This window comes from Crocodylus siamensis, chromosome 1, assembly GCF_052110815.1.
Source record: "Crocodylus siamensis isolate JL-2025a chromosome 1, ASM5211081v1, whole genome shotgun sequence".
NCBI lineage: Eukaryota > Metazoa > Chordata > Crocodylia > Crocodylidae > Crocodylus > Crocodylus siamensis.
Window position 1 is genome coordinate 348,813,403 of NC_143395.1, and position 15,431 is coordinate 348,828,833.

Genomic DNA, 15,431 nt, shown 5'->3' on the forward strand with positions numbered 1-15,431 from the left:
GGTGTTGGTATAAAATGCTGTAGGAATATAGATTTCAGACCAGGTTACTCTAAACAATCATTTCATATCCATTCACCTCAACTCTTATCTAAATTTTGTGCAATACACAAGGCCACTGTACCTGGCCTGCTAGGCTCTCCATTGGCACAGCAACCTGGCAGCAGGGGAGCAATTAGGGTCTGTCTTATGTCACTTGGTCTAATGCCTTAGAGTGCAGGGAATACACCTGTGTGTAAGTTGTGCAGTCTGTTATGAGTCTCTGTGCACTGTTAAGTACAGTGTCAAGCTTTTTAGCATGACAACTTCTGGACTGTACAAGAGCACAGTAATCTGTTGGGGTATATACCATTGCAAGTTTAGTGATTCTGAGCACTTTGAAGTTGGCACCAGAGGTTGTGCTGAACAACCATCTTAAGGCAGCAACCCATGAAGAAACTTTACTGCTGATCTTCTGAATATAATGTTTATAGGTCAGGGAAGGAATGGTATAATGTTATTCCTTTGTAAGTAGGTGTATGCTCATGGTGAAGGATAGAATTGCCTACTCTGATATGCAGTGTGCTCTTGGTTTGATGATTGTCCAAGTGGAAGAGCGATGACACTGATTTATTGATGATCCTCAATGACTTTGTGCCTTTTAAACCCCAGCCCCTGTGTCTGGAATGAAGCAGAGGCACCAGAGTCAATACCCCTTACTGTTGTTGGGAATTTATCAATCTGTTATATTGAAAGGGACCATAAATCTGGTTAATTGGCAACTGGCCACTCCATCCCTCAAGGTCATGTTGCTTTCCTGAGAAATCCCAACATGTTGACATGAAACCACTTTACGCAGAACAGCACCCAAGCAGACCATGAAAGACACTGAAAGCTTTTTTTGAGCTCTACAGCTAAGGTGTTACAACAGTTGCAACTCCAGATTTCTTTGGTGCACCTCCAGCCACCATTCAGCAGAGCACTAGTTAAGATGTGAGGGACTGCGGCATTGATGAATGCACAGTCACATGGGTGGCAAACCGGCTCTAGGGGCGCACCCAGAGGGTGGTGGTAGATGGGTCAATGTTGATCTGGAAGGGTGTGGGCAACAGAGTCCCCCAGGGCTCGGTCCTTGGGCCGGTGCTGTTCAACATATTCATTAGCAACCTGGACGAGGGTGTGGAGAGCACCCTGTTCAAGTTCACTGATGACACCAAGCTGTGGGGTAAAGTGAATACATGGGCAGGCAGGGACTGCATCCAGGCAGACCTGGATAGCTTAGAGAAGTGAGTGGATCTGAACAGGATATGGTTCAACACGGGCGAGTGCAGAGTGCTGCACCTGCGGAGAGGGAACCAGCATTATGGTTATAGGTTAGGGGCTGACCCTCTCAGCAGCACAGAGGCGGAGAGGGATCTTAGAGTCAGGATTGACTCCAGGATGAAAATGAGTCGCCAATGTGATGAAGCAATAGGCAAAGCCAACATGCATCAACAGGGGCATCACTGACAGGTCCAGAGAGGTCTTGCTCCCCCTCTATGCAGCGCTGGTCAGGCCGCAGCTGGAATACTGTGTCCAGTTCTGGGGGCCGCACTTCAAAAGGGACGTGAAGAACCTGGAGAGGGTCCAGAGGAGGCCACTCATATGGTTGGGGGCCTCCCTGGTCAGCCCTATGAGAAGAGGCTGAGGGACCTGAATCTCTTCAGTCTCCACAAGAGGAGACTGAGGGGGCATCTTGTGGCTGCCTACAACCTTATCAAGGGCCACCAGCAGGGACTCAGGGAATGTCTGTTCACCAGGGCTTCCCTTGGAGTCACCAGGAACAATGGCCACAAGCTAAGGGAGGAGAGGTTTAGGTTAGATATTAGGAAGAACTACTTCACTGTAAGGGTGGCCAGAGCCTGGAATAGGCTTCCCAGAGAGGTGGTGCTCTCACCTTCCCTGGAAATCTTCAAGAGGAGACTGGATAGGCACCTGGCTGGGGTCTTATGACCCATGCCACCCCCAGTACTTATTTCTGCCCATGCCAGGGGATAGGACTCGATGATCTGTCTAGGTCCCTTCTGACTCATTGATTCTATGATTCTATGTGGCAGGAAATGAGAATTCTCTCTAGCATTATCCTTCCCATTCCTGCCATCTCTATCATTCAAGAGAACCAGAGAAGACTCATCCCTCCAGCCCCAGGTGCTTGTGTTCCCAGGCCTTCTGGCTCAAAAAGAGGGGAGATGGAATCCAGTCATCCACATCTTCCCAGCTGGGAGGCAGAATGAAGGTGTGGTCAGTCCCAAGCAGTGGTGCAGCATCTAACTTAAATTGGGAGAAAGGAGCTGAACAGGAGATTCGCCATAGGTCCTTCGGTGCCTCCCTTGTCTGTTAACTCCTCATCTGTGCACAGGAAACCTGGTTCTGGAGCCAAAAATGCTGGATCCAAGATAGTCAGCTGAAGACATGTGCATAGATAGCATCAACCAAATTAGAACCAAGTAGGACCCTCAGTATTGGGGGTTGGAACAGACAGGTCTGTGATTGCTTGCATCCTCACTGCTGCAGCACTTGAGTAAGCCATCCAGGCCCAGGAACACACTACAAAAGTCCAAGAATGATATCTGTAGATGGCCACCCAATATCTGAGGTAGGTCACCAGTGCCACTACAGAGTGAAGAAAGTTGCAGCACCAGAGTAAGGAATGTATACACTGGGTCAAAGACCACTTGGGATCAGCTACAACACCCCTGAGTGGCATAAGTGCCATATCCCACAAGAAGACTGTTGTCCTCTCCTGCCTGGCATAGAAAGCCCTTCTCTAGGGACTCCTCCTTTGACCAGTATGCCTGATAGTCTCATGGCAGGGGGCCCTGGATGGCAGCTCTGGGGCAGTGCTCTGCACCATAGATTGTTTGGGAGATGCTGGGAGTTGGGGGGAGTGCTGAAACAGGAGTTAGGACATAGGGGAGCCCCTGATTCATGGTCCAAGAATACAGGAAGTACCCAGTGGGGCCTGCTGTGGGGAGCAGCATTGGGACAGGGAAGAATGACCAGGCTGCCCATGACCCACTGGCAGGACTGGTATTGACTCAACCTGCCTTCCAGGGCCAACCCACTACACCCAGATGCTGCTGGTTGCTAGTGTAGGTGCAGGTCCTCAAAGAGGTTTCAGGCCAGTTCCGGAAGGGCACAGGAGCACTTAGAATTGGGATGGAGGGGATGGCCCATCAGGTCAAGCCAATCCAACCCCAGACCCCACTGCAGGGGGGTGATACAGCCTCTGTGAGAAATGGCAGCCCCCTGGGCTCTGACCCAAGTTCCAGAGCAGTCAGTGTTCCACAGTTTTTTCTTTGTTGGTACACACAAAGTTTGGCAGCTGCAAGTTTTAATTAAGCCAATGGGTGGCAATTTCTCACACAGCATTCCCCCTGCCACCCTGAGCTTTTGTTTTTGTTAATTTGAGCCCCCATGGCTGCTCAACTCCCTCTTCCTCTCAGCATCATAACCATCCAGTTGCAGCCAGGATCCTTCCCCACTCTTTCAGTGTTAACTGGGAAGAAGTTTCCAAGTTCTAGCGTGGGCAATTTTCCACAGTTTTTGTTTAATAAATACACTAACAGTTGGCAGCTTCAACATTTTATGATGCACGTCTCTTCCTTAGGCCACATTCCTCCACAACCCCGGTGTGTGCTTTGGGGGAGCAGTTTGGAAGGGAGAGAGGATGGGTCGTGGTGCCCAGGACTGGGTTGTGGACAGTGGTGGCCATGATGCAGGGCCAGAGAAGCCTGGGGCTAAAGAGGCCCTCAGACCCTGCTCATCCAAGGAGGGCTGCCAGTCCACACTTGTGAAGAGCTGCTTGGCCAGGGCTTTGTAGATACAGGGAGCCTGCTGCTGTACAGGGCCAGGGCTACCAGGATTGGTGGGGAGGGAATACAGGCATCTAGGGGACACATACACAGAGGACCCAAGTGTCCAGGACATGCACATGCACATGCTCACACACATACACACAAACCCCAGATGTCTGACATATACATGCTTGGTGGGTACAGAAAGAGTTGGGTGGACATGTGCAGGATGGCTGGATTGTGACTCATGGCCATGAGGGCACGTGCCATGATGAGTCGCTGCCTCATCAGGTCCAGGTGGGCAGCCATGATGTCCCTGCCAGCCAATCAGGGTGGCTTGGCCATCTCCGAGCCCCCATCCTCCCCTCCCCTCCCACACAAAGGTTAACGTATGTTCTGCTTGTTCCTGACTTAATCTTGACACTTAGAGTAGAGCTTGACAACTTCCACCTCTTGAACACCTATAAATAGTCTGGATAAATAGAACCCTGCATATTGCCTGCATTTCAAATATTATCTGATTTATTCAGTATGCCTGGGTGATGTCCAGCAGACACTTCTGCATTAGCAAAGGAGAAACAGTAAGATGAAGCAAACATGATATCCAAGGACAATCAAGCTATAATGATATTACATTGAAGATTCAGGGAAAAAGGGGGGTGTAATCTGAAAGGAGACTCATAAAGAATGTTAGCTTTTGTATGTTATTTTGTGTTATTTTTACTTTTTATCAAGTCTCTCCTTTTGTGTTGTTTTGATCATTGGTTTTGTTCGAATACTGACAAATGACCTATCAGAGCTCAGTATTCATTACAGAATATGCAAGGCAAGCTAGAGTCTATTTAGAATAGGATTTCAGGCTGTATATAGTTTTCTCAGCACTAGTAGTTCTGCCATGTGTACACACACGTGCGTATATATGTAAGTATATGTATAGGTGCATGTGTATATATAGCATAAAAAGTATCAAAAAATGAAGATTTTGCAGTTCAAGCAGTGGTGGCACAGGTACCCTCTTCAAGGAGAGACAATCTGCCTCAGCATGAAAGGGGTTATGGATACAACTCCAAATGGGCATTTTCTGAGTTTTCTGTGACCCTCACAGCCAGTTCTTAAAGTAACAGAGCTAGATCTCACCCCCAACCTCCTTCTGTATTCTCAGTCATGTTTCAGTCTTATTATGTACTTTGCTGATGTCCGATTGCAAACAACCATTGCTAATCGGCTTACTCCAGGCTTCCATATATAACTTTTAAAGAGCTTATGAAGGTAACCCATTGAGATCAAGCAGGGATAAGGTCTGTTGTTTTCAGGTACCTGACAGGAGATGGAAATACACCCACCTCCCTTCACAATGAATGTAAAAGTAGAACAGCTTTCTATCAGCAATTCTCATTTATCTTTTGTATGTCAGATTCAGTGCCTTATCATCCCCAGAACTCAATGCCTTATCACCACCCAGCTAATACTAGCAATTCACCAAGGATGTGAGTCCCAAGAGGTTCAAAGTGGAAAACTCTGTTCATGATGCAGCAGCATTTTTTCCTGTAACGATTTTAAGTTGTCCTTTAGAGAGATTAATTAACATGATGAGCGTGATGAATGTGTGGAAACAAATAAGAAATTAAAAAGCAAAAAGAAGTCTCCTTTTGAGGATAGGTAGCACTATGAGGCCTGAGAGATGGGTGCAGGAGAAAATAAAAACCTGTTCTATAAGTCAGACAATTTTCACACAGATCTATACAAATGCTTCAAAAGAGAAAGCATTCTCTGATATATTTCAGAAGACAGCATTCAATACTTTCCACAGAATCTAAACTCCTCAGGATTACAACAAGACTAAACCACCACTGAAACAAGATATGTGTTGGTTAATGGTATAAAGCATCTTCTTGTTGTCAGTATAAAGGCTTGGAAAAAGGAAAAGTCCTGTTATCAAATAAAGAAAAATAGTGTCACATCACTATCTTAATTTGATCTTTATGACACAATTTAGGATGTATACACATTTGTGAAAATAGACAGTTTTTGCATCATTTCAAAAAGTGTGCTTGCTCCATTAATAACAAGAACTAAAGTTTAAAGAGCTAATACATTTTTATTTTTGTTTCCAGCTGCTTTAATAGTAAATCTTTAATAGTAAATCTTTTTGCCACCAAGTTTCAAAAGGAGACATAATCTTATAAAGGGTTCAGTACAAATGTTTTTTAAAACCTGTATTTCAACAGTGATAACATGCAAATGTCTGAATAATAGACTTTTGCTCAGTGGAATTTTGAGAAATTAATATTATAGGTCATCATTTCATTTTTACTTACAAATTACTTTTTTGACCAGGATTAAATGTTTTACAGAAAAAATTACATTTTATTTTGTGTTCTAATTTTGTAACAAAAATGGAAATAAAAACTAATTTTTCTTCAGTAAATATCCTTTAAATATTTCAAAATTTATTTTAGAAATTTGTAGAGATTTTTAAAGCACCCTCTAAGTACAACAGCAGTAAAGCTATTCTAAAGGTATACCAACATTTTAAAATATCTAGTTTGGATGCTGCTAGCAATCTAACCATGATGGCAGAGGGCTCAGCCCAGGGCCCCACACACGTGTGCGCTCTAGGGTATGTACCTCTTATGTCCAACTCCAGTCAGCAAAAGAGTAACACATCTCCCATATGCAATTTTTTTAGGAGGTCAAGTTCTCAAAAGTGCACTGAAAAATATAACTGATGGTGTTTCTTTCTTCTGCTAAATCTTTCACTCTTGCAGAGTTGGGGGGAAATGGAAAAAGAGCGATATTAGAGCACTCAAAATTTAGTTTTTCTCCTGAAACTCAGTCTCAAATTGGATTCTTGAAAGGTTTAGATTCTTGAAAGCTGAAACAACTAAAATTCATGGCCATATTTGAAATTGTGATTGGTGATGATGCACGGAAATTAGGGGTGTGAGAAATGGGCTGTATTCGATTTGGATTTGGGTTCAACCCAAATTGGGGACAGTGGTTCGATTACTTGATTTAGATGACTGTCCCAATTTGATTTAGCCAAATTTGAATCCGAAGATTTGATGCTGATTTGGAGAATCAGCGATTCACCCATAGACACAGCTTTATATGTTTTCTTTACATACCTAGAGGTACCAGGCATGGCTCAGAAATGCTGTGATAGTAGAGTGGATGCAGCAACCCACAGGAGCATGGGCCCCCTCCCCCATGTGCTCAGTGGTGAACCTGGAAGTGTACTGGAAGAATTTCCAGTCCACTTTCAGGTCCACCACCAAGTGTATGGGGGGGGGTCTCCCTGCACCTCACTAGCTCAGTGATCAGTTGCAGGGGGACCCCAGGTATACCCCAGACCCAGGAGGCACTAGTCGCTGAGCTGAGCTTGGGCGGGGAGGGAGCCCCAAAGCACTCCTCAGTGGACCCAGAAGTTGACCAGAAGTGCTTCGGGTCCATTTCTGGGTCTGCTGCTGAGTGTGTTGGGGGAACCGTCCCTGCCCAACGCTACTGTGGGATGCTACTGTAGGATGTTCATGAGCCAGCTGGTACCTTGAAGTATATAGAAAAACATTTAAAGCTGTGTCTGTGTCCAAATCGTCAAATCTTTCCGAATCTCTGTGAATCGATTCAGAGGGTTCTTATTTGATTCAGAGAGATTAAAGGGTCTCCTGATTTGATTCAGATTCGGCCGCCAAACTGGGCCAAATCTCCGCTGAATCAAAACAGTGACCAAAGCTTCACACAGCCCTAACAGAAATGCTCTGAAAAGAAGCTGCCCTTCTTTCTGTCATGTCTGCAATATAATGCCTCTTCATAGAGACTGCATAAATCTATGCATCATTGCATCTTGCAGCATCGATTAGTATAAACTTGCCATTGTTTTATATCTTGTGGTTGTAACTGTAATACACTATCATATGTATCATCCTTCATATCACAAAACATTGAAAACTGTAGCTTTTCTGTTTTTTTGTAAAGCCTGCTTCTACCTATTTTATGTTAGCATTGGATGGGGTACTGAAAGAAAAAAACAGAAATGTAATCTTCCCTTTGTTCTGGCATTTAGTTACCATGGACCAGGAAGCCTCCCGGTTCAAATGAACAAGGAATCAGAACCAAACATCCGGCATCATGCAGAAGGGCACATAGGATTGATTAGGTGAAGGAATTTGGGGTGGAGATAGTAACTGGAGCTAAGAAGAAAGAAAATTTGGGTTGGATGGCATGAGAAGATATGATCTGCCTTAGCTAGACAACTAGGTCTAAGAGCCAGGGAGAAGACTGGTGAAGAGGCAAGGAGCTGGGATGGAAAACTGGTGGACAGAGGGATACAAGAGAGATTCAGGGGAGACAAAGGGCCTGGGTGGTAATAGGAAACAAATGGCACTCTTTGGTTAAAGAGACTAAGAAGACCAAGGGGGGAGGTGAGAACATTGAGGTACATGAGAAGACTAGGGTGGGAAATGGGCAACGATGCAGAATGTGAGAGATGAGTCACTGAAAGCTAAGTGGGAGGAACAGTAGTGTAGGGACATGTCTGGGCACCTGGGGCAGAGTGGATGTAGCAACTTCCAGTTGTCACTGTAATCGCAAACATGATTACAAACACATGGCGGCCAACAGCAACTGCTTTCTCTGCCCCTTCCCCACCCCCAAGTTAGCACTGTGGTTCTCCCTGTCGCCTATGCTAGTTGCACCACTGGAGGAGAGAGAGGCAAACAGCTCGGTGAGTGAGACGTTAGAGACTATATTATAATCATAGATTTCATAGATTTCATAGACATTAGGGCTGGAAGGGACCTTGGAAGATCATCGAGTCCAGCCCCCCACCCAAAGGGCAGGAAGTCAGCTGGGGTCATAGGATCCCAGCAAGATAAGCATCCAATTTACTCTTGAAGGTGTTCAGTGTAGGTGCTTGAACCACCTCTGATGGCAGACTGTTCCAGACCTTGGGGGCTCGGACAGTAAAGAAATTCTTCCTTACGTCCAGCCTGAAACAGTCTCGCAGTAGTTTATAACCATTCGACCTCGTCATCCCTTGGGGCGCTCTGGTGAACAAACGTTCCCCCACATACTGGTGGTCACCCCTGATAAACTCACAGGTGGCCATCAGATCACCCCTGAGCCTGCGCTTTTCCAGGCTAAAGAGCCCCATAATCAAGGATCTTGTTTTTCTTTGATTAAAAAAAATCCCCAATTTTCAGATTAAAAAAGTAATTCCAAATCCCCACTTTCCCATGATCAAAATTAAATGCTACTATATACATACATACATAGTATGTTTATACTGGTGTTTCATTTTGATCATGGAAAAGTGGAGATTTGGGGTTCTTTTATTGTATAGTGGTGTTTTATTGTAATCAAGTAAAAATGTGGATTTTGGATTACTTTTTTAAATCCAAAAATTGGGAATTTTTTTTTTTAAAGAAAACCAGGCTCCCTGATAGTTTTGATCATGGAAAAATGGGAGTTTTGAGTTACTTTTTTAAATCTGAAAATTGGGGATTTTTTTATGAGAGAAAGCCAGGATTCTTGCTGATTATAATGTACAAAGTGACCAAATTAAGGTTGTATAGGTGACTTTAATTTTAGTGTTCCTCTGACTTTTCAATCTTAGCATGCTCTATTGTGTTTTCAGACTGTGGCCAAAGGAGATACTTATTCAATATTAAGTTACTCTTGATGAAATAGTATTTCCTCCATGGTCCATGCAGAACGACATAAATGGCTATACTATTCCATTTCCTATAGATGGTGAATCTGTTTCATCTGAAGAAATGGAGCATTTTAAGTTTTCCTCAATCTGTCAGTATTTGAGGAGTTATTAACTTCAGTTTCCTTTTTCTGCCTTTTGAAATCTGACATGAATTTGTCCCACGTCTCCCAAAGGCCTCTGTGTGCAATTAGCCATTGGATTCACAGAGTAATTACTTCATTTTTCATGTAAAATGTACTTGATTTATTATATACTTGGGAGGAGGTAGCACAGATAGGTCAACAACAGTTAGAGGAGATTAGCAGAGAGATTGTCTGCTGCTGTGGTAGCAGTCAATCCCCAGAGAAGCTGATTGACGGGGGCAGGAGTAGTGCCATTCAAACCTTGGCAGTACTGCACCAGTTGACATTGTCACACCCTCGTGGAATTAATATGAGTGACTGCAGGGCAGATTTTAATCCCTACCAATGTATATGATCCAAGATATTTTGAAAATGATGGAGGCGTTACAAAAAAAGTGCTCAGAAATAACAGGTTCTTAATTCTCAAATAGGAGCTATGCAAGTGATAATTAAATAAATCAACCAACCACTAACACTAACTTATAGTACTCTCAAAGTGATCACAACTTTTACAAGATTCACAGAATTAAATAATAGTAGTTTTTTTCTAATCATGCATTTCCCTAAGGGTTACCAAAACACTATAACAATTTTGTTAGAAAAGCTTTGTTGAGGATCAGTGGGTGTCAGTTCTGCCATATTGACATGGAGTAGTCCTGTATTGGACTAAGTAAATCCTATGCATATCCACATTCAAGTGCAGCTGTAGTTTTCACTGTATAGATCTATATCTATATTCTTTCCAGTACTGCTCATGCACCCTTAGATCACAATTTTGTTTTTTCATATAATTGACTTGTGTTAGTCACTGTATTTCCAGTGATGGTACACAATTGATATGATTTCAGTTCAGAACACCAAGCAATATAAGGCTCCTTTTTTCCATTTATGTTCTGTGCTCCAAGCTGCAAGAACAATCAAACCAATAGATTCAATGACTTTCTGTAGCATAAAGCACCATGCATATAAAGCTGTTAAGTGATGTCAGTACTGCTACATGAATATAGTTTCTGGCATGCTGGGGGAGTTTAAAGTCTGATTTATGTTCAGCAAATCCAGACAAGTGATTAAAGTGCAAATGTACCCTTTTCTTCTAATTCTGGAACTTATCAATTTTAGTTGTGCAGAAGAATTGGAATAAGAGAATTGGTTTCCTGAAGTAATAGAGAAAGGTAGGTAAAAATAGCTTTAAGCTCTGAAATTTATATTTGTACAGAATCATTTGCTTAGGTTTTACCATTTCAAGACTGTGGTGACTGCAGATATTTGTGGGAAAAGTTGATGTCTCTTTAAACCATTAGCCTATCATTAATATCAGCCTTCACTGATTGTTACCACTTTATGGTATTTGAATAACCATAGTTTGGCCTCTTGATTATGGTAAATTTGATAGAAATCTACTGTGATAGTGAAGAAGTAATGAGTGGCAGACTTGACTTTTTAGTGGCTTCCGCTCTCCTTCTGCTCTCCTTGCTATGAATTATCTCATAGCAAATATAAGACTTGCATGTGACAGATATTAGGAGGTGAGGAATAGGGAGGAAATTATCCTATATTTCAGAGTGGCATGGTTATTGTAAGGGGTTGTTTATTCGTGGTATGCTAGGTAAACTTCAGTGAGGGTACTTTATCTTCAAATACACATTTAACCTCAGGCAGAAATGATTGGAATTGATGCCATTCATTGGCAGCTCTTCTGAGGGAATAGTAATTCTGAGTTTTGGCCACTTTGATCTGATAATACTAAAAGTACTCTGCACACATGCTCTAGCCTTTATAACAAAAGTCTATGTAATATTCTAGCAGTGTTTAGCTTTGCCTACTTTCAATTCCAGTTTAAAGAAAAACAAAGACAGCAGTAGGTATATGTGTCTAATGTATAGATTTACAGATAACTCTGGAACAGGTAAAACTAAAAATATTGGACTGAATATTTTGAAGGCCCTACAAGAAACTCAGGACTTCTTGCCGTAAATTTAGCCTCACAGAACTACATAATTTTTAGCATCTGTAAAACTAATTTACGCCTCAATCCCTGTCCCAACCCTTAAACATTTCCAAACTCTATATGGAAACAATCTCCCTGGTATACAGTGGGGTATTGATAAAAATTCTGTGTTCTGTGTGCTTTCAACAAGTATTGGTTGCCTACTATAATTTCACATTTTTATGTGACACTTTTCAGTTGGTATTGGAAAGTACCAAATTAAAATCAAACAAACAAATGAAAAATGTCTGCCTAAGTAGACATGGATTTATAGCTAGAGAATATTCAACAAACTTCAAGAGGAAAGGGAGGTGGAAAGGTGGACTGCTTCTGTTTAATGGCCTGCTCAGTGGTGGGCCAGTGGCCTGATTTAGACCCCCAACCTATCCTGGTTGTCAATGGATTACTGCAGTGTTGGGAAATCCATAGAGGTGTGATCCTCTGCACTTTTCTGCACTAGGAAGGGGCAAGAGCAGGTTTTGAGCTTTGCGGGGTGGGGCTGGGTCTCCCAATAAGAGATAAGAGCCTCCCCGTAAGATTTGAAAATCATAAGCTGGGGGGTCTCTGATTCTATTAGGATATTGTGATGGGCAGCCCAATTTTTTTTTTGCAGACTCCCCCTCTCCCCTTCCAAGAGTCAAAGTGTAATTGAACCCTGGGGATGAGGATACCATAAAAGCTGCTGTGGCATTTCTTAGTTTTTTTAAGGAGTCTGCTAAGCGGGAGAAATGCCCAAGTTGTCAAGTAAGCTATCTATAGTTTTCCTTTGTTTCACAAAATGGGTATATTTGCTGTAGGATAGCTGAAGGTCTGTTCGTAAGAGCTTTTCTTTTGTGCTTGCACCTTACAATACTCTCTTTTTAGAGATGGATGATTTTTTTTCAGTGACATACTTTCACCAAACAAAGCCATTTCAGTTAACCTGCAAATTCCAGGTTGAAGTTGCCAAATAGTTTGAGCTGGATTTGTAATTTTTTTTTTTGGGGGGGGGGGAGGGGTTGTATTAAAATACCTACCTGCTTTTGTAAACTAGACACACAGTAAATGGAAAACTCAGGTTTAATCCTGTCTACTTCCTGAGGATTTGAAACTGTATCTCCAAAGAGTTCTCTAATCATAAGGCTTTAGGGTTTTCTGAACTGGGTTTCCCTTAGTCCTTGTTGCAGCTGTTTTGATTTGTGTGTACTGTTTAAACATTTGCTGATCCAAAGAGAGAAACATTAAGAGCATGTCTGTGGCCTGCTGAGTGGGACATTCCCCCAAAAGATAAGGGACCTTGGTTCATGTCTCTGTTCCCATAAATGTATAATTATCCATATAAAGTGAATGTATGCACTTTCCAAATAAGACTGAGAGCACCCTGTGCTAACATACCCAAGACCCTGCTCAAAGTCTCTTCGGGGAAAGAACCCTGGTCTCCTCCATCATGCATCAGTGGTCTAACTCCTGGGGTACTGCATAAAAGTAGGGCAGCAGCATCCCTTTGTCTTCTAGTAGTTTTTGGAATCTAGCCTTTTATATATGTGCCTAAACCATCATATTTCATGTTATATCATATTGAATATTTTAGGTAAAAAAAGAAAGAAAGAAAAAAACTTCGGGTTTTCAGTAAGCAGGGGTTTGGTTTTGTTTTGTTTTGTTTGCCAGCCAGACCAGAAAATCAGTTATTTACATAGTCCTATTCAGGTTTTAAATTATGCTCCATGGAATCCAAATGGTAAGACTCATTTTGTATCTGTAGGAGGTAAGAATCCTCCAAGTCACTTCGGGACTGATTCCCTTTTCCCTAATGTAGCTGGGTGTTCTAATCTAAGCTACACCTAAGAGTATTCCTTTTTTTGAATTCCTAAATGTACCTTATAACACCTTCCCCACAACTGATTTCAGATTCATTAGTCAGTAATGTTTCAGTGTATCCCTAGACTATTCTCGTCCAAGCAACAGAGGTAGGATAGCCACTTTCTGTTCCTGTGGGACTTCCAGCTGAAATGAGTTAACATGTGAAAATCTGCTAGTGTCCTTTCCATTCAGTCCTCCATGCTTCGTTTTTACTAAATCTTAAGGACTATTAGCCTTTGATTAACCTCTCCTTTTAACTGTATATTTCCAGATTTTTCACAGGTTCTTATGGGAATGCAAGTTCCAATTTAGACTAAAGTTCATTTTCATATGAGATACTAGCATTTCAGCGTTTAGTTCCGGAACCAATAGCAGGATAACATATAAGGGCATGCTTGCAAAGGGACTTTCAAGAAAATTAAACCAAACTAACTGAAGTTGTGAATTTAAATCACACAACCCCCATTGTTAGACATTCTTCCTTGGGGAAGGGGTTTATACTAAAAGGGAAAGGTGATGTTGTGTTGCTAGAGCAGAAACATTAACTTGCTGGACTTAAACAGGGTAGAACAGAATCACATGTAGGTGCCTAATAGATGGAATAGGCCCCATTTAATTGAGTTTTCAATTAAACCTTGAATGGGTGGGGAAAATAAAACGTAGAACTGTCAGTGATACTGGTTCCACCTAGCAAACTGGTTACCCAAAATAAATATGTAGAAAGAGGAATAATAGAAAGTAAAATAAAAAGAATAATCTGATACATGTCAGAAAAAGGCACTTTTGGATCCACGGAAATTAATAACCATTGTGATAAACCTGTATTTATTCAGCTCTTTCACAGGCAATTCAGGTCCCTTTTCATTTTTCCATTACTTTCCATTTATTTGAATTTAACAGAATAATCTCTCTAACAAGATAGTGATAAAATAACATGAACACACAGCTTGGCAAAAGCAACAAGAACTCATTTATGATTTTCTTCCCATTTATACTTTATTTTTCTTGTTTACATATCTAAGTACTGAATTAGGATGAAGTAAATCATTTACTAGCATCACTTTATGATGGGAAAGCTTGACCTGGCAATAACAATCATACCATGTGCAAGCAGCTCTCAGATGGATTGCATTTATGGAAATAGCCCAAATTAAATCTTCCAAAGGTGAGTACAGTATTCTTCAGGCAGGTCTTGCTCTCTGAGAAATTGCTCAGAAACTACACAGAGCAGGTGTGTGTGTGTGCATATATATATATATATATATACGTTTCATACTGTGCTTATGTGCAGATGCATGTGAAACCAGAAGCAGAAGGGAATTCTAGGAACAAATATAAAATACAGACCCTGAAAAGAGGAGAAAGTGAGGAAGAAATGATCACTTCTAGTCTCAAAAAACCCCAATACATCAGCATGTGTGCACACAGATGTTACCACTTTGATCAAATGGTTAGATCAGGAAAATGGGGGTCATTTTTTGAGATTTCTGGATGTGTCTACATGCACATGTATGCCAGCTTAAATTTACTATGCAGTAAATTACTGCACAGTAAGCAGGAATAGGCCGGTATCTTCACATGCAGGTGTTAAAGTGCGTTAATGCTGTGTTTGGACTGACTTGGGACTAAAGTTAGTCCCAAGTCAGCTCATACACACAGTGTTACTGTGCAGAAAGGCGTTTATACACAGTATCTAATAGGGCATAAATGTGATATCTGTATATTTTCAAAAGCAGCTGAAGTCAGTGGATGTCACAGTTTGGACATCTGTCTTATGACATATTGGGGAAAGTCCCAACATTTTCATTGATTTTTGTTGGAACCAGGAATCATCTCAGGGGCCTAACTTTCAGTGATGAAGAATAATAGAAATGGGTTTGTTTATAAATAAAGTAATTTGTTTGTGCTTATGCATTAACCACACAAATATATGGAAAAATGTTATGAAAGATTAATTG

General features: G+C 41.8%; 1 protein-coding gene across 8 annotated transcripts in view; it reads left to right on the plus strand.

Annotated features, from left to right (window-relative positions):
- PCDH9 (protocadherin 9) overlaps positions 1 to 15,431 on the plus strand; it is a 991,597-nt gene that overhangs the window by 739,460 nt on the left and 236,706 nt on the right. For 2 of the 8 annotated variants that reach the window (XM_090024627.1, XM_090024640.1), the window contains exon 5: positions 10,767 to 10,819. The exons of the other annotated variants lie outside the window; for them this stretch is intronic. In XM_090024627.1, coding sequence (XP_089880753.1) covers positions 10,767 to 10,810 — 44 coding nt within the window. In that variant the 3' untranslated portion in view covers positions 10,811 to 10,819. The remainder of the gene's footprint in view (positions 1 to 10,766; positions 10,820 to 15,431) is intronic. 8 annotated transcript variants of the gene reach the window in all.